The sequence below is a fragment of the Accipiter gentilis genome, chromosome 28 (genome assembly GCF_929443795.1).
Source record: "Accipiter gentilis chromosome 28, bAccGen1.1, whole genome shotgun sequence".
Classification (NCBI taxonomy): Eukaryota; Metazoa; Chordata; class Aves; order Accipitriformes; family Accipitridae; genus Astur; species Astur gentilis.
Genome location: NC_064907.1, coordinates 1,091,899 through 1,110,298, shown reverse-complemented (window position 1 = coordinate 1,110,298; position 18,400 = coordinate 1,091,899). Strand labels below are relative to the sequence as shown.

The 18,400-nt window shown below is 43.0% G+C and overlaps 1 protein-coding gene across 2 annotated transcripts in view; it reads right to left on the bottom strand.

Annotated features, from left to right (window-relative positions):
- ZNF318 (zinc finger protein 318) overlaps positions 1–18,397 on the bottom strand; it is a 29,008-nt gene extending 10,611 nt beyond the window's left edge. For both annotated transcript variants that reach the window (XR_007509875.1, XM_049831599.1), the window contains exons 1-5: positions 17,924–18,397; positions 11,626–11,771; positions 6,091–6,724; positions 3,547–4,971; positions 441–540 (exon numbers count right to left, since the gene is read on the bottom strand). Coding sequence is in view for 1 of the 2 variants with exons in the window: in XM_049831599.1 (XP_049687556.1) it covers positions 441–540; positions 3,547–4,971; positions 6,091–6,724; positions 11,626–11,771; positions 17,924–18,289 (2,671 nt within the window). In the remaining variant the exon portion in view is untranslated. The remainder of the gene's footprint in view (positions 1–440; positions 541–3,546; positions 4,972–6,090; positions 6,725–11,625; positions 11,772–17,923) is intronic.
- Between the last annotated feature and the right edge of the window lie 3 nt (positions 18,398–18,400).

Sequence of the window (18,400 nt, the reverse complement as noted above, 5' to 3'; positions counted from 1 at the left end):
TTTCCAAAGGTGAGGGAAATTAGTATTTACTTGGACCAAACAGAAGTTTTAAAAATAAAAAAAGTTAGCTCTGTCTAGAGAGGACTTTTCCTTCTCCAAATAAGATTCATGAAAAATTGAAAGGCACGATGACTTGTCTTCAGTCACTATTTCTCACTTCTTCGAAAGAAGTGCTAAAACACATTAAGTACAATTCATTTAACTTATCAAGCTGTCGAAGAAGATGCAAAAGCAACTATTTGCTCCAGCCAAATTTTGACATAGTTAATTTTAATATAGTAATTAGGTCACTGCTTTCTCAAGAGTTCTGCATTGCCCGGAGTATGAAAATATTAAACTATAGACTATCATTAATATTTTGGTCTTCACTTCTCCTAGCAGGTACTAGGACTTGAGACACACCCCAGTGGAAAAAAAAAAGCAGGGGGGATGCACTGTACCTTGCTGTTTACGAAGCCTGTCCAACTCAGTCTTGAGATAGTAAAGCTTCTTCTGCCGTGCTTCTCGTTCATTCTTCAGTTTTTCTCTCTCTTCTATCACCTAAACAGATTGGAAGGGGACGAGATTTTCTTCTCTTCCCAACACAAGATAATCAGTCTTGCAAGAATGACAGCAAGACCTCAATTTGCCAGTCACAGAACACTGCTCACTGTTCTCAAAATGTTCTTGAGTATTTTAACACAACAAATACACCTCATCCTCTGCATCTGTACATAACTATATCATGTGCTCACACTTCAACCCTACAAGGTGATTTTTTTCTTTTGGGCAGTGTATTCCCCAAAACTGTCTTGTTTGTTGCACCATTTCCCAAGGCACTTACACTGAGCCGATTATCTTCTACAGGGGTGAGCAAGATCAAGGCTAAATGGGTCTTCAGAGCTCATGCAGTACCTCTACAGCTAGCATGTTCCATCAGGGACAGAAGACTTCACAGCCCTTTTCCTTGCCTCCTGCTTTGACTCTGGCCAATTTCAGCTATTATTTAGACTTCTGCTTCAATCTGATCATAACTGTATCACCAAATATATTTTGCAGGCATAATGTCTGAAATGAAACACCTGGATGAAGTTTGTTTCTTGCTCAATAAAGTAAACTCTGGCACGAGGAGCTCACAAATCCAGTTTTCACTGATTTTCATTGATTCTCACAGAAGGAAACCAGGCAATATGCTAAAATGAAACCTGAAAAGTTCTTTCAATTTCCTTTCCAGCTTCATTTTTCAAGAGACAAATCCCAAATTTTTACTTTCACAATGCTCCTAAAGCTTACTACTGACTCCTCCCTTGAACAAACAACAACTGACCCAAGGCCTTGTCTTCCCTAGAGAATGACTACTACTGTGGCAATGTAAACGTTGACAGGATCCCTAGATCCTGCCTGGAATAAGCCCTGAAGGGGATCTACCAACAGAGTTAGGCGACATCTTAAATGCCACAAGTTTTTTGGGGTTTTTGTGTTGTTTTTAATAACCACCAAAACACCATCCTTTCATTCTGGGTTTTCTGCCAGCAGAGGGGCATCAACTGGAACATGCCAGATTTTATACTGCAAGCCATCACAGCAAAAAAATGGTGGACTAAGCCCAAGCCAATGACATCTATAGTACAGACAAAGCCCTAGAAGTTCTGCCAAGATGCACAGGTGAGCTACCACGGTATGTCATGGCAGGAGAAAACCACACACCTTCAGTCAACAGAACTTTTCCAGAAGTGCCAAATTTCATTAAAAACAAAATTTCAACCACGTCAGATGAAGAAATTAATCCTGCAAGCTGTGAAATCTCACTTATCTGCTGATGTAGCACTTTGTGTAAGTACTCCTCTCTAACTCACTTCAAACAGAAAGCAAAGAGGTTATCTTAGGCCAAAAATTTTAAGTGACTTCTTCTGAGCCTCTCTTGGATTCAGTGGTCCGTCCTTTCATGGCCTGATTTGTTCTGAGGAGTATGATGTAATTGAATAGGTGAAAAGCTTCCAGCCTCTGCCATGTGCTGCTCTTCTACTAGCTGATCTACCAACACAATGTATCATTAGCACAGCTACAATGGAAGAATGTCTCTAATGCAGATACACATATGTAGATGAAAAATTAGATATGAACCAGCAATGTGCACTTGCAGCTTAGAAATCAAATTGTATTCTGGGCTGCACAAAAACTATGGCTAGCAGGCCCAGGGAGGTGATTCTCCACCTCTACAGTGTTCTCATGAGACCCCACCTGGAATACCACTCTGGAGTCCCCAGCACAAGAAAGACATGGACCTGTTTGGGCCATGAAAATGATTAGAGGGCTGGGACACCTCTCTTATGAAGAAAGACTGAGAGAGTTGGGGTTGCTCAGCCTGGGAAGCTGGGAAGGGAAGGCTGGTCTGGGAAGACCTTATTGCAGCCTTTCAATATATAAAGGGGGCTTATAAGACAGAGAGAGACTTCTTCCCAAGGCCTGTAGTGACAGGACAATGTGCAGTCATTTTAAAATAAACGAGGGTAGATTTAAATCGGACATAAGGAAGAAATTTTTTACAGTGAGGGTGGTGAGACACTGGAACAGGTTTCCTAGAGAGGCTGTGGATGCCCCATCCTTGGAAGTGTTCAAGACCAGGTTGGATGGAGCTTTGAGCAACCTGGTCTAGTGAAAGATGTCCCTGCTCACAGCAGAGGGGTTGGAACTATATGATTTTTAAAGGTCCCTTCCAACCCAAATCATTCTATGGTTCTATGCCCTTATTTTAACAACAAAGATTGAGTGGACACCAGTTTGAAAACCCAAACAACTTTCAGGAATCTTCCAGTCCTTTGATGGTTATACAACTACAGTTTCCTATTTTAAAATATGTTCTTCACCACTACTCTCTAATTATCATACAAACCAAGGTAACTAGAAGAGGAAAACATTAATACCCATAACCTAATCTGGTGTCAGATGCACAAAGTAAAGAACAGTTTTCCTTAAGTTCTTCTGATTTTGTGATTCTTATAAGAGATAATTAATACAAATGTAGAGGGAAAATTGTATGCAACTGTGAATGATGACATCCTTTAGTATATATTTAAGAATGTCTAACATAGGTATAACCATGGTATTATTGTACCAGGTACCATGTTCACACGGAGCCTCCTGTGTTTCAGTTTGTGCCCACTGCCTTTTGTCCTGCCACTGTACACCACTAAAAAAAGCCCAGCTCCATCTTCTTTATACCGCCACTTCAGGTATTTATAGATTTAGATTCTTCAGGTATTTTAATATCTAAAACTCAGCAGAACAAAGCCAAGCTGTGGCCACCAGGTGTTTTTTCTGTAAGATTTTGGCTGGCCCCAAGAACTATGGGCATACAACTCTGGGGAATTTTAAACACATTTTTTTAAATTGTCACAGAGTGATACAAACAAATGCCTAGAAATCTTTAACAAAAGCAAATTTATTCCAACTGCTTTTAAACTGGAGCCACTCAGGAAAAAAAAAGGTGCAGCTGAAGAGGAAAAGCCTCTACCCCAGAAATCAAGCAGTCCAACATATTTTCATGTATCAGAACAGATAACATACCTTCTGCTTTTGAGCTGCCCGATTTTTTTCATCTGACATCTTTTCTGTGGTATTTTTGAGAGGGTGTGAAGACAGACGAAGGGGCACTTTGGAATGAGCAGGAGTGGTAGGGACATGAACGAGCACAGAAGCATCTCTTTTTAAATCAGGGACATCCTTTCCCATAGAGACTGTCTCAATCACCCGGAGGTTGGGACGTGTGGGGTTCGCTGACATGGCCATAGTAAGAAGACCATGAGCTTCTGGCAGTGTAGGATTAGGCTGCTGGGCAGGAGGGTACATGGTCCAGCCAGGGGCTGCATATGCCATATAGTGCCCATATGCATCGTATCCTGGAGGAGCCATTGTGGGAGGTGGATAGTTTTGGGGCATTTGAGTGGCAGTGAACTGGGAATAACTGGGAATTTGGTACTGGGAAACAGAAGTAGGTGTAGGCGGCAAACTAGCAGGAGCTGGTGGAACTGAGGGAATGAGAGACACAGAAGGAAGAGGCTGTTCTGGTGCACGTGGAGGTATATCATGTCCCACTGGCTTGTTCTTAGTATATTCTGATTTCTGAAGAGAGGGTGCGTCTTTAGACTGCTGGAAACAGACTGGAGGTGATGCTGAGTGCTGCTGGCCTGACTCAGGAGAACGAGTATCACTCCGGCTGCGACGCAAGTCCCAGGGGTCCAGTCTGCGAGGATCTGAAGAGCGACGATCAGGAGAACGAGATGCTAACTTTTTGCCATGAAGACGTTCCTGGGTGCGAACAGCCAGTTTTCCAATTTCAGCAACGCCAATGTCAAGTCCAATGGTTTTGAGTAAGTCATGGATCTTCGCATACTCAGCATTAGGTTCTTCTAAAGGATCCAGCTTGACAGCTGGAGCAGAAGAAGGAGGTGGGCTCACTTTCTGGTTTATTATCTCATTGCAACAACTCACTGGAGGCTTCTGAATAGGGAGAGATTCAGTTTTGGTGTCTTCATCCTCATCACCGTAAAGAAATTTCTCTTCATCCTCTATGTCAGGAAAACTACGCCTCCTCTTCTCCTGAGCACTGACAGAATCAGCCATCATGCCTAGAATTCGGGAAAAACCACTGCCATCCTGACTGGCCCTCTCGTGAGGCAGCAGGAAGTCAGAGTGGCGATCAGCAGGCTCTGACTTGGGTTCTAACTTTTCCTTGTGACTTAAGAAGCTTCCAAACTTCTCTTCAAACGTGAAAGCATCTTTGGGAGCCCCAGAAAACGGGCTCCACTCATATAAACCATCGTGCAACTCCTTGTTTGCAGACTCCACAACAGAGTCTTTGTTAAACCGTTTGAGAAAGTTCTCCACTTCAGAGGCAAAAGGAGCCGTGTTGTTGCTCTGGGGCAAAGATGAGTGACTAGAAAGAAGAGGAAGATCCTTGCTGGGAGCTGAACTGCTTGAAAAGCCCTCAGGCTGAAAGAGAGAGAAGTTACTACTTATTACAGCACCTTCTGAGGTGACTATGCGCTTCACAGAACAAACACGAACATGTTAATTTCTCCTTGAGTTCACAGCTGAAGAAAAGAGTTAGAAAAAACAACATACAGTTGAAAGAGAACACAGAAGATTAGAAAACAAGTTGCCTAATGATTCCAGAATGTCACGTCCAGCAATGAACGCTTATCTCAGAGAATACACAAAATCACAATTATATTTCATTAATTTTTTGCAAGCATAAGAACTGAAACTTTTAAATTGAAACCCCGTAACATAATTTTGGCTATGCTTTTAGTTTAATCACAGACAAATAGGATTTCAACACCTTAAGACAGGTAAAAACAACTGCACTGGGGTTATCCCCAGTCACTTCTTCAGATATGCATAATTAATGTCATGTTAAATAGGATTTCCAATAATAGGTATAGAATGGGATCCTCAGTATTGGAGCATCTCCTGAGATAAACATGTCACTGTCAAACCAACACTGATGAGTACCACAGGCAGATCAAAAGTGATGGACTAAAACATGCGAAAAGTCAATTTATCACAGTGGTCGCAACCACTTATCTTTCCATTGCTCTAATTTTGAGACTCAATTGGTATAGCTTGGTAAAAATTAAGTAGCGTTGATCCCAGCCTACAGCCCAAAGGGAAAAAATTAAGGAAGCTTGAAGATGTTTTCAGCCAGAGGTACTGATGATACATTAGGCAGTTCTCTAAGTCTATAAAGACAAGAAAGAGGCACTGTGACAGGCAGAGAGCTTTGATCAATGTCCTGCCTGCCTGCAGTACGAAAAGACTCAGCTTTTCTATAAAAGCTGGCCCAGATCTCAGCATCCTCGGCTGAATTTCAACAAGGACATTTTATTCTGCCTCAGATTTTATATATGTATGATTCTTGATTAAATGCCTTCACCAATTAAAGTTTCTAATGCAATCCTAACTGCAAAGCTGTAAAAAGATACCTGTCCTCTCAAAGACAGGAAAATGTAAAGATTTGGCTTTTCCATTTTTGAAATCAAACTAACATTCTGTATCATGAAGTAACAAATTTGGAAAGCAGAAACATATAGACAGAGACATAGATCAAACCTGAATAGGAGACTCTACTTCCATCTCCACTCGTTTCTTCAAAATAGATTTTTTGGGCATGGATGGGATTTCCTCAGGCCTATACATATACCGAGGCTCAGAAGTCTGTAGTGTGTTAGTCAAGCCGGGGATCACATAACCACTGCCTGAAACATCGTGACTCAAGTTTCTACTACGCTCTTCTTCTTCTCTTTTCCTCCTTGCACGGTCAAGCTCTCGGAATTCTTCATTCAGGTATGATGGGCTTGGGCTTCTACTGCGGCTGTGGCTTCGTCTGCGATAGTTTCGTGCTCCTGATGAGAAACCCTGATGCTCTCCACTCACACCATGCATCTTCTCATCCTTTTCGTACCTCAGGCGCTTTATTTCTCGTCCCCTCTCTTCTGGCCTCGATGGGTAGGAGGATTTCCTGAGTTTGTCACCATCTCTGTCAGATCCACGAGACAGCTCTTCTCGACGACCATAATGCGGACTATAATCTGAACGATGGACGAAAACATCCCGGTTGCGGTAATCTTCATCATGTCTCATGATGAAGGGACTTGAAGGTTGATCTTCATGCGATGGGTATCTCTCAAGGCCTCGAGGACATGAGAGGCCTCTAGTGAATATTGGGCCATCAGCCATATCATCCCTGTGTAAGAGAAGCATAGAATAAACATAAGTATTTGAGTCAGAGTAAACAGTCTTACTTGTACTTCAAGAGTAAGAAATTTCCAAATCAGTTTCAGAATAACATCTCCATCACTAACCAGAAGCAACATTTTATGGACTTAAAGGACAGGGGAGAGAGGGAGTCTTATTTTTAATGGTACTACACATCCCTCCTAGGAAGTCACCTGCAAACACAGTGACATGAACAATTCAACTCATACTGCAGAAGGAGAGCCTTGAAAAATTGATAGTATGGATTTATTTCTGTGAAGGAGAAAGACTAGACGTTTTAAAAAAAACTTACTATCGTATTTCAGACCACAATCCCTTTCCTCACCTCTCCCAGCAAGATGCTAAGGTCACATTTCATATGAATTATTCAAGGTATAATTCAGTTTCACATTGGCAAATGCAACAAGATCTTCTTTTTCTCTTCAGCTGTAGACAAGGACCACAAATTCTAGCAACATTTTCTATTGCAACCAATCTGTAGACAGGACTGTCACTAATCACATGAGCAGCTATGCCCAAACAGAAGCACAGTTTTTCATAATATATCTATGAACCAGGGATAGTAAGCGTAATAGTACCATTCCTTTGTGTCAGCCCCTCCATTATTACACACGCAGTGGGCGTGCAACTAGCACACCACCAGAATAACTACATCTCTTGGAGTATCTTCTTTTGGACCAATTCCTTCACACACGTCCAATTAAGAGTACTGTTTCAACTAAGGCCTTTTTCCCCACCCCTAAAAACTTTTCTGGGACTGTTCTTTAGATCAGGCAGAAACAAACCAAACCAAATGTTTAAAATTATAAGCTGCTGGTTTTACTCACAGGTATTCCAAAAATCTAGCAAGATCCTCCAAGAATGGGAAGGAAATGTGCTCCTTAAGTGAAATCAATGGGACAGAAAACACAGAGAAATGTCTTTCCTGAGCAATCAAAACATCGACTTGAGCTAAACTATGTATGATTGTCTCAATCCTCAAAAATCACCTCGTCCTACTCAGAAAAGTCCCTCCATAGATCTGAGAAGGGAGAAGTCAAGTCATGCCAGATGACATCTTCAAAAAAATTTGCGATAAATTACAGCCCCAGTTTTTAAAGTCACTAGGCTAAAGAATAACAGACATAAACAGACAAGGTCTTTTTCTTGAGTATTTTCATAGTTTACACATGCATACTTAAGAACAAAACCAGCACAAAACATCACTTTATCTCTAACCTGAATTACTGCAAAGCATTTCATATGTTATTAGATGCTTTATCAGTCCAACACTTCTTATAAGGCAAATATGGCATACATCAGGACCCACAGTATTAGATGGTATCTTCCCAGTTTCCAGCAAACTATACACATCCACCCCCTCCAAAAGCACAAAAATATCTAAAAAGTAGCTAGAATTAGATTTCATATAGGTAAATTTCATAAAGGTACGTCTATCTCCAGTATCACCTTTTCTCAGAGCCTGCTAAACCTATACAAGCTGCATGAACGCATCTGATGGAGTAACAGATGTATTTCACCACACACCTTCAGCTGATTTTTGTGCAAATAATTTGCATGCATGCTTGTCAGGTGTCACCTACAATTCAAGTGCTCTGACCGCAGTGACAAAGCAGAAGGAATATTTAAGCATACTTTGGAAAGAAAGAAACAGCAAACCTACTATTTTTACAATTAGAAAGATGTTCCAAATACACTCTGAACAGCTAAGATGCAAATTTAAACCCCGAAGATTAAATTCAGGTGTGAGGAAAAGGATTACTTGCCTTACAGAAACCATGACCCTTTGAACTATGTTTTCTGTGAATACAGTCCAACAGAGATATGTCCCTCTTAACTAGTTTGGGTGCTTTTAGCCAGCAATGTCCACTGCAGGCTATTGCATCCCTGAGAGAAGATAAAAGGTGGTACCACTGTGACCATCCCAATTCCTTCACGAACACAGAATCCATGAATTACTGGAATCTGCAGTTTCAGAGAAGGAGAACAGACCACAGACTACATAGACATGATGCTTCAGAGAACTACAACTAGTGTAAAGTAAGTTTACTTTTTGGTATACTTATTCACATACACAGAAACAGAAATAATGGTATTCTGCTGTCAGCAACCAATAGGACTCCACCTTAACACATAGTCTTTGAACAGGAAGTCAGATGAGCTGTTCATACTCAAGCCAACTGTCACTCTCGACATTATGCCAAAAAAAAAAGCTATTTCAGAGCACAGCTTAACACAGACCAAGTCTCTGCAAGGATACAGTCTTATCTTTTGAATTAACCTCAGATGAAAGAATTGGTGGGATGCTCTGTGTAGTTTATGCCAGCTCAGATAGTAGTAGAATGTCTTAAAAATACTGACAGAGGGAGAGATGGAAGGCAGGGAGAGGGATAAGATATATTCTTCACTTTGACAGACTGAGATTCTGGAAGACAAAAAAATACTAATCTGTTGAAGTAGAAGACTGAAGCTGCTTAGGTGACCTTGAAGTCACTGGCCAGCAGCATTCAGTATGCTTACTTAGACATGTGCAGGAGGCCAGCTGCCCTAGAAACTTGGGGCAAGTTCTTACAGATGTTTCAGGACTGACCTGCACGTGGACACGCACCCTTAGAAATTCTCCTAGGGCATCCTGAAAATACACTGCTGCAGGAGAATCCAAAAGCATCCCTGATTTCCATCCTTTGGTATTTTGTTTCTTTTATAGGCTAATGAACCTCTCTACCATCCCAAGGCCCTGCAAATTACAGAAAATAATTTTTAAAAGTGATTGCTGGAAATCTCTAAGTAGAGTAGTTAGCAAAAATATCTAAGAATAACTAAATTCAGGATTATTTGCTCCAATTACTTCAAAATTTGAAAAGACATCTTCAGAAAACACTCCTTTTTTTTTTCCTTTTTTTTTAAATAAGAATGAGAACATACTACATGCCAAATAATAATGTGGTATGCCCAGTATTAAACCCAATGATTCACAATAAGGGCTACTTTAAAGCCCAGTGATAGATACAAGGTCAGTGTCCCAGTACCAGGGTAGCCTCTCAGGGGGGAAAAAAACATACATGATGAAAAAATACATGACGAACAATGTCCTTAACCAAACACAAAGTGTCTTTTAAAAACAACTAAAATGGTTAAACATTGAAGAAATTTGGAAGTCAGAAACAGTACCTAGAAGATTTAGGAAAAGCTAAGGGATGACTAGGCTGTCACACACTTTAAGCTTCTAGACAGTGGGCACTGCTTAGACAAGTGCAGCCAGCACAAACAGATTGGAGGGGAAAAAAAAAAAAAGTAAATGTAACCACATGGAGTTCTTGCATACCTACGCTACAAATATATGGGAAATCACTTAAAAACTGAGATCTACACAGTCTCACTTTCTCTTATTCTCATTCTGATTCATCTGTCACTTTTATACCTTCTCAGGAGTCTATTTTGACCTTTTTTTTACATCTATGGGTCCTGTAACAGAGATAAAGTGAAAGTTCTTCGTCATTTTCACTCTTAACGTTAAAATAAACTCCACTGTACCTGATTTTACTTCTAACCATGCACCCTAACCACAAAACAGGTCAAATATAAAATCTCACAGGAGAAAAGGAAGCAATGGGACAAACACGCACCCCCGCCCGGCATGTTCTTAATTTGCCAGAGCAATGCCAGTTCTCCTACATAACATTTCCTGCTCCTTCCAACCACTGTACTCTCCCTGCAGGCTGCACAGGAGATTTACAAATTGAACACTGATCCCAGGAGAACTGAGGTAAAGGCATAAAAATGACAGCACTGAAAACTAAACTCTCACTGGGTTTTCCACACCTGCTGAAACTGAACCTTACACTTGAGAAAGACAGGAATTCACTTATTCTGCTCAGTTCCCTCTTTTCCTCTCTCTCTCTCTCTTCTCTTTCTTTCTTTCTTTTTTTTTTTTTTTTTTTTAAACAGTTGGGGATATTTGTATCAAAAATGGAAGTTACAATGCTTTTTTTGTTCTGGATGCTTATCCCTGACCTGAAACTGCAATTGTGTGTTCTGGGGCACAAACTATGCCATCTTTAACTTTGCAATTCAAGACAAAAAAACAATTTTATTTGCACAGAGTCTTCTGATTTTACTTCTTTTGCCAGATTCTACCTGTTCTCCTACTGAAGGCAAGGATTTCCAAACAGTATCTACTAATATTTATACTTCACTGTTCACAGCAGTTCTTTGAACATAAAAGATGTCTCTTCATTAACTATGTTTCTCTCCAATTCCAGTCAAGGGACCCTAAGAATTCTAACACTTATTTTATCACGTATGAGACTGTCTGGCTACGTTCACCTCTCTTCCACAGCATTTTTAAAGTCAAAATAATAAATTTTCTTTAAGCTACACTAGAACTTTCTTTTGGACTATTCTCAAAAATCAGGAAAGTAGATTATTCCTCCCAATAAATGAGGAAGTTGAAGCTTTACACTATCCATAAACAAGCTTCCTTTCAGTCAGACTAGGTAGGTTCATAAGAAACAGAAGGCAGTGGCCGAAGCTATGAAAGGTCAAACGAAGCAGCTCCCTCCTGCAATATACTCTGGGCACTTTTAGTTTATATGGGTTTTAGAAGCAGTTGACAAAAATCAGAGAAGAAATATCTGTTTATAGAATCACTATGAACACAGGCAGAGACTTTTGTTCAGGAATCCCCTGCACCACAACTTGCTGGAGGCTGGAGGAGTATTCCAGGGAAGCATCACTACATGCTTGCCCTTTTACCCTCATTCCCTAGGCATTCACTGGGCTAATTAGATGTTTGGTCTCACCCAGTACAGCCATTCCCACGTTCTTACTGTTTCAAACACTTGAATCCCCATCTACAGAGGACCATACCTGTCACTCAGGTTATCAATTGGTGAGCCCAGTCTATCAGGCAGCCTCCTTCGCTCTGGTGTGCCAATGCAATACCGGTCATTACCAACAGTAATCCGCAAACTCTGTTCCAGTGAAGACTCAGAGCGGAGACTCGGTGAACGTCTCTGTAAATTGAAGAAAGAGTGCAAGCCCATCAATCAGGGAATTTTAATCTCAGCTACAGAAAGGCAAGTGACTCTGCTCTGCTTAACATATGAGACTTGGGGTGGATGGATCAATTAAAAAAATCAAACTAGAAGAACAATTGTTCCAAATATTTCAATTCTTTTTAGTTACTAAAGAAACGGGAGGGTATTGACTGCATTTAATTTCTCATCCCAGCTGCCAATAACACACTCTATAGTTACATTATCTGGAAGGGAAATTTTCAACTCAAAAATACATTTCATAAAGCACTATTTTGGAAGGTGGAAAAACAGAGAGAAGTTCAAGAAATCCCAGATTTGCTGCTGTCCTCCTTTCTTTGTAGAGGAAAAGCAGCTAAACAAACACTGCATAAAAAACAGTGCCAGGCATTTCTTAATAAAAGTGTCTGGATTTCTGGCCCTTTCCAACTTTAGTAACGACATGAACCAAAGTATAAACCAGTGTAAACAAAGATTTTCCCAGCAGTGATGTTTTCAACAGTTTCCTCACCTCATGCTGCTTTCAGCAGATAAACGCAACGTAACAGTAAAAATGCCAGTGACTATAGAAACACCTTCCATAATAGAATTCCCATTATCATTATTTGTTACTGGTAGAGCTAAACCAGAGCTAATTAAAGTTGCCTTTGAAGAACTACAGCAGTGAAGGCCTGAGCTGACTGCCTCTGCACAGACATTCCTTTGGACACATACTCAATACAGAAAATGTCATTACTGGTAAGTTATGCTTAACTAGTTATGCCTCGTATCATTCTAGAATATGGCACTAGAACACAGGAATGATCAAAGTAAGGGGAGTTCCATAAGAAACAGGTGAGACTGACTGAAGACAGAGATACTTGATTTGCTTTTTTAAACCAACATGGTTTAGATTCTACTTAACAGGAAGCAATGAACCAGCTTCAGTTCTGCCAAACCAGTCATGCACTGTATATCGCTTTCACCACCAAAAATTGCAGTAGCAAGCAGCAGGTGCATTATGTTGTGTGCAGGTGCATTATATTGTCTGCATCCACCCTGAGAAGATGCAGCAGAAGAACGGTATTTAATCTCCAATAAGAAAGCAAAAGAATTCCCTCACAAATTTGCCTGAACAAAATTTACTTGCAGTACAAATCTGCACTAGAATCCATTGTGCACATAACCTTGTCCTAAGGTAACATATTAGTGATTTCTGTTTTGCTCCTTTAATCCAAACCCCAGCATTTATCAGAACACATTTTAATTACTTTCTAAGACCAACGGTGTTGTATAGCACAATACAATCCTGCAACAGCCTGGCTGAGATACAACATATACAATGTGCATGTGTCTCATACAAACACACTCTGAAGGCTCACATCTGCCCAGTATAACACTGAATTTCGAGGGCTGCCTCAAGAAGTGATTATCTTGAAGGGCATCTTCTTGCCATCGAGGCTGTTGGCAAGTTGGGCACATACATGACAACCATCTCCAGGAACGGGAGACAGAGAAGTGACGATTACACCTCAGAACACTTCTGCAGAACGGAAAGAAATAGCTTACATTTAGAAAGTTTGGGATGTTAGGATTGCCTATGACTGCCACACAGATTGCCCATTGCCATATTATTGCACAGGTTGCATACCAGCTCTTCATTCCTTCTTTTTCTGTTGACCCAACATATTCCAGTCCTCTAATTTCAGCCAATTTTCTTACAAGAAAACAAAGAAGCTGAGAGAAACTATAAAAAGAACAAGCATGCAGGTCAGCAGGGACAAATAAAAGCAGCATGTGTCAGCCTTGCAAGAATAAAGTCCACCAAAATCTCTCATTGTATAGCCCTGACCTTCCTCTCCTCCCTTACATTTTTCAATACTCACCCCAAACCTTTGCTGTCACTCCATGCTCTTCCAATTTCCACAAAGTTTTCCCCAGCTACTAAGGAATTAACAACATCCATAATTACAGTGTGCAACACACAGCTCCACTGGCAGTCAGCATCCCAATTATGCATGAGAAAATGGGCAGCAATGCTGATAACCTAGGAATGCAGGCACTCCATCTCAAAAAAAAAACCCCTCAAAACCAAAACTCAAACCAACTCCCAGAATCAAGAAAAGGGAATAAGTAATCTCTAAGGCTCCTCCTTCCATACTCCAATTCGCATGAAAGGTAGGGACAATAACCTGGAGCTTGTACTCAAAACTTTTCTGCACTTCAACCCCATTACCCCATCAGTGTCCTCATTCCACATGCTACATCTTCCACCCTTATGCATATATTCCCGTCTTCTAAGTCCTCCTTCCTTGTTGCAGCTTAAATTCCTCTTCCTCAGTCTTCTGTCCGAGTTCATCTCCTTTCAGTGACAGCTCCAAAATGCCACTTACTAACACATTTGTGTAACTCTCCACATTTCCACACTTTGTATCCTCAAACTTCTGGAGAGGAGGTCTTAAATTATATAAATCTGAAAACTTTATTAAAACTTTACCCAATCATGCTGACCAAATGTATCTGCTGTCTGCTTTGTTTTGATCACACTTAGTTCCACTGTTTGGAAAACATCAGCTAATCCCAGCTTTATCTTTAATGAGTGCTAATTTTGTAAACAGTACTTCTAAAAAGTAAAATCAACCTGTGTATGTATTTTATGCTTTATAACATCACTTTTAAAGAAGTAGTAGTGTTGGTCAAACACCTTTTGGTGGAATTTCCATGGAAAAAATGTGCCCAATATACTCTCCAAGAATTACTTACACTTACACATTAGCATATGCAAGAGATGGCAAAATACAGGGTAAAGAGCTACATTTAATTGTCTCAATATCCCTCTTACTGTGAGAGCTGCTTCCGAGAGAAAAGTTTTCCTTAAATGCAGTAATATTCCTGTAAATAAACAAAAAATCTATTTGACTCAACAGTTCAGCACTAGCTAACTTGCTAAAGCCTAAATTCTAGGATGAATAATTTTTCAATCCTTCTCTGAAATTAGAATAGGCATGAAAACATCAAGAATCTGCAACAATTTGCTGAGATGACTACTGTAACTTGAACCAGAACGGTGCAAAATAACACTGGAAGAATAGCGTTTATCAAGAATAATGTTTGTGTACAGTGGGGTGTTTTGGTGGCTTTTTTCTTTCTCCCAAAGGGGGATTGGGAGGCTCCCAGTCAAAAACTCCTAGTTCAAATTTCTCCAGGTCTGAACCACCAACACATTTGGCATTGGAAGTTTTGATACAGCTGGCACAGGTTCACAACCTATCATGGATACAGTGAAATGGCAGACTGAGTGATGGTGAAGTCAGTTTAAGAAAGTTCTGCTCCTGTATATTGGGTTTGTGTGGCAAGGTTTTGGTAGCTGGGGGGGTGGTTACAGGGGCGGCTTCCGTGAGAAGCTGCTAGAAGCTTCCCCTGTGTCCGACAGAGCCAATACCAGCCAGCAATAAGACAGACCCGCCGCTGGCCAAGGCCGAGCCCATCAGCGATAGTGGTAGTGCCTCTGTGAGAACATATTTAAGAAAGGAAAAAAGTTGCAGCAGGGACAGAAACGGCAGCCGGAGAGAGAAGGGAGAACATGTAAGAGAAACAACCCTGCAGACCCCAAGGTCAGTAAAGAAGGAGGGGGAGGAGGTGCTCCAGGTGCCGGAGCAGAGATTCCCCTGCAGCCTGTGGGGAAGACCATGGTGAGGCAGGCTGTCCCCCTGCAGCCCAGGGAGGTCCACAGTGGAGCAGATATCCACCTGCAGCCCAGGGAGGACCCCACACCACAGCAGGTAGATGCCCAAAGGAGGCTGTGACCCCATGGGAAGCCTGCGCTGGAGCAGGCTCCTGGCAGGACCTGCGGATCTGTGGAGAGAAGAGCCCATGGAACAGATTTTCTGGCAGGACTTGTGGCCCTGCAGGGGACCCACACTGGAGCAGTGTGCTCCTGAAAGACTGCACCCCGTGGAAGGGACCCATGCTGGAGCAGTTCGTGAAACACGACAGCCCATGGGAAGGACCCGCATTGGAGAAGTTCATGGAGGACTGTCTCCCGTGGGAGAGACCCCATGCTGAAGCGGGGGAAGAGTGTGAGGAGTCCTGCCCCTGAAGAGGATGAAGCAGCAGAGACAACCTGTGATGAACTGACTGTAACCCCCATTCCCCGCCCCCCCCCTCCCCCCCCCGTGACACTAGGGGGGGGGTAGGTAGAGAATCCAGGAGTGAAGCTGTGCCTGGGAAGAAGGGAAGGGGTGGAGGAAGGGTGTTTTGAGATTTGGTTTTATTTCTCGTTACCCTACTCTGGTTGATTTGCAATAAGTTAAGTTAATTTTCCCAAGTTGATGGTAATTGGTTGAGTGATCTCTCCCCGTCCTGATCTCAACCCATGAGCCCTTTGTTATATTTTCTCTACCCTGTCCAGCTGAGGGGGGGGGGAGTGATAGAACAGCTTTAGTGGGCTCCTGGTGTCCAGCCAGGACTAACCCACCACATCCTGTATCCCAGTTTGTCATCGCCGCACTATGACCATGCAACTGTCCATCAAGCCACAACACAAATTGACATGAATCAGATTAAAAATTATCTCCTTTTAAAAAATTACTTATTTTCAACCTGGGTTTCACTAGCAATGCAGTTTGCAGGGCTACCCCACAGACAACTTACAGGACTGAGATAACTGTGCACAGACAACTTACAGCACTGAGATAACTGTGAAATACAGCCTAAAAACAAATAGCCAGAGGCAAGCTTCTCAGCCCGGTTTGGCTTAACTGTCAAATACAACATTATCTTCCTATACCTTCAGGACAGCTCACCTTTGCATAACAAATAGCAGGAACAGCTGAATTTTAACTCCTCTACAATCATCTGTGATCTCTTCTATGGCAACAGCTCAAAATAAATCCAGTAAGAACCTGTACCACCATCAGAAAGGGCAATCCCCATTCTCTCTCGGGGTCTCATCATGCAATGAATTGTAGCAGACAGTACATTTTTATTGGATTGACTTTCAGCCACATCGTTTTCTCAAATCAGCTCACTCTGCAACTTCACAAGTACAAGTGTGAGCACTAGGGACGGGGACAGAATATACTGCAGAGCAAGAGGAAAAAGTGAGTGTACTGTTCTTTTTAACTGTGCACGTGCTAGATTGAGTGACCATGGAACCATAGCCTAAAATATTCCAGTACGAAAATCTCTTCTTACAATACAAAAGTGGAGTGAACCTACTACATACCACAGGTAACAGCTACCAGACAAGACAATCATTGCACCGAGGAGTAACAAGAGAAAACCTAAGTGAGTGAATGCCACTCGGTCAAAAAAAAAGTTAGGCTATACACTTTGGTTTAGTACGAAGACATCTGCATCCAAAATGGGATCACTTCAGATCACAAACCAGAGTTTCACATGGCCAAATCAGATTTTGCCAAGACTGAGCGAGAAGACTGGAACACCTTGTGCACAGCTCCAAGTACAAAGCACTGCCTATCAAAGAATACCTCTCAAAGATGTAAATCTGTTAACAGTCTCCTTTGTACACCCATGACAGCAGGAAGAACTCAAAGTACTCATTCAACATCCTATTAAAAAAGTTATCTTCCCATAAATTAAACTATATTTATACAGTAACACAAACTGGTGTTAAATGGAGGAAAGCGACCAGTTACATCCTTTGCGTTAGCAAAAGATAGCATCACCTTTGAGCCTTATCTAAAATGGCTCTAGCCGATAAAAGAGAAATAAAAATGTAACGGAAATTAAAGGAAAAACATTACTTAAAATGGAAATCGATGATTTTTTTTTTTCCATTGGGTTCTCTAATAAATAGGGGGGGAAATCGCCCTTTTCCCTCAGCACAGGGAAAGCCCGGGACCGGTGGAATTTTGCAAAGACCCCGCCGCGCCAAGTTTGGGGCCCTGGCCCCGCTGCCCCTGCTCCCGCCCTTCCGCCGGCGGCGACACGGTCTGACCCCAGCGCACGGCCAGGCTACCGCTGAGGGGAGGCCGATGCCCGGTGAGACACCCCCCGCCAAGCCGCGGGGGACGGTGGCCGCCATCTCCGGGGGCCGCGGAGGCGGCGGGGACACCCCGCGGCCTGACAGCCCCTGAGAGAAGGGGCAAGCCCCGCACCGAGACACCTCAGCGCACGGCGGTAGTTACCCGGCTGCTGCTGCCGTCTCCGTGCTCGCTCCCCCGGCGGCCCCGGGTCCCCCCGGGCCCCGGTCCTCCCGGCGGCGATGGCAACCTCCTGCTGCGGTGCGGCGACGGGGATCGGCGAGAGGCGCCGCGGTGGCCCGACGGGGAGCGGTGGCGGCGCGGCGGGGGACGGGGTGAAGCGGAGCGCGGTGGCGAGGCAGAAGCGGCGGCGGCGGCGGCGGGCGGCGGCGGGGGAGGCCGGCCGCGGCCTGGCCCCGGCCCCGATGTGCCGGAGCGGGAGGCGCGGGACCCCGACGAGCTGCCCTCTTTCAGCCGGTGGGAGGAAGACGAGGACGAGGGGCCGGAGCGGCCGCTGCTGGAGCGGTACATGATGGCGCCGGCGGCCCGGGGGTCCCGGCGGCCTGCGCGGGCGCCCCAACTCCTCTGACCCGGCCCCCCGCCCCGGCTGCCCGCCCCCCCCACCGCCGCGCGTGCGCGCCG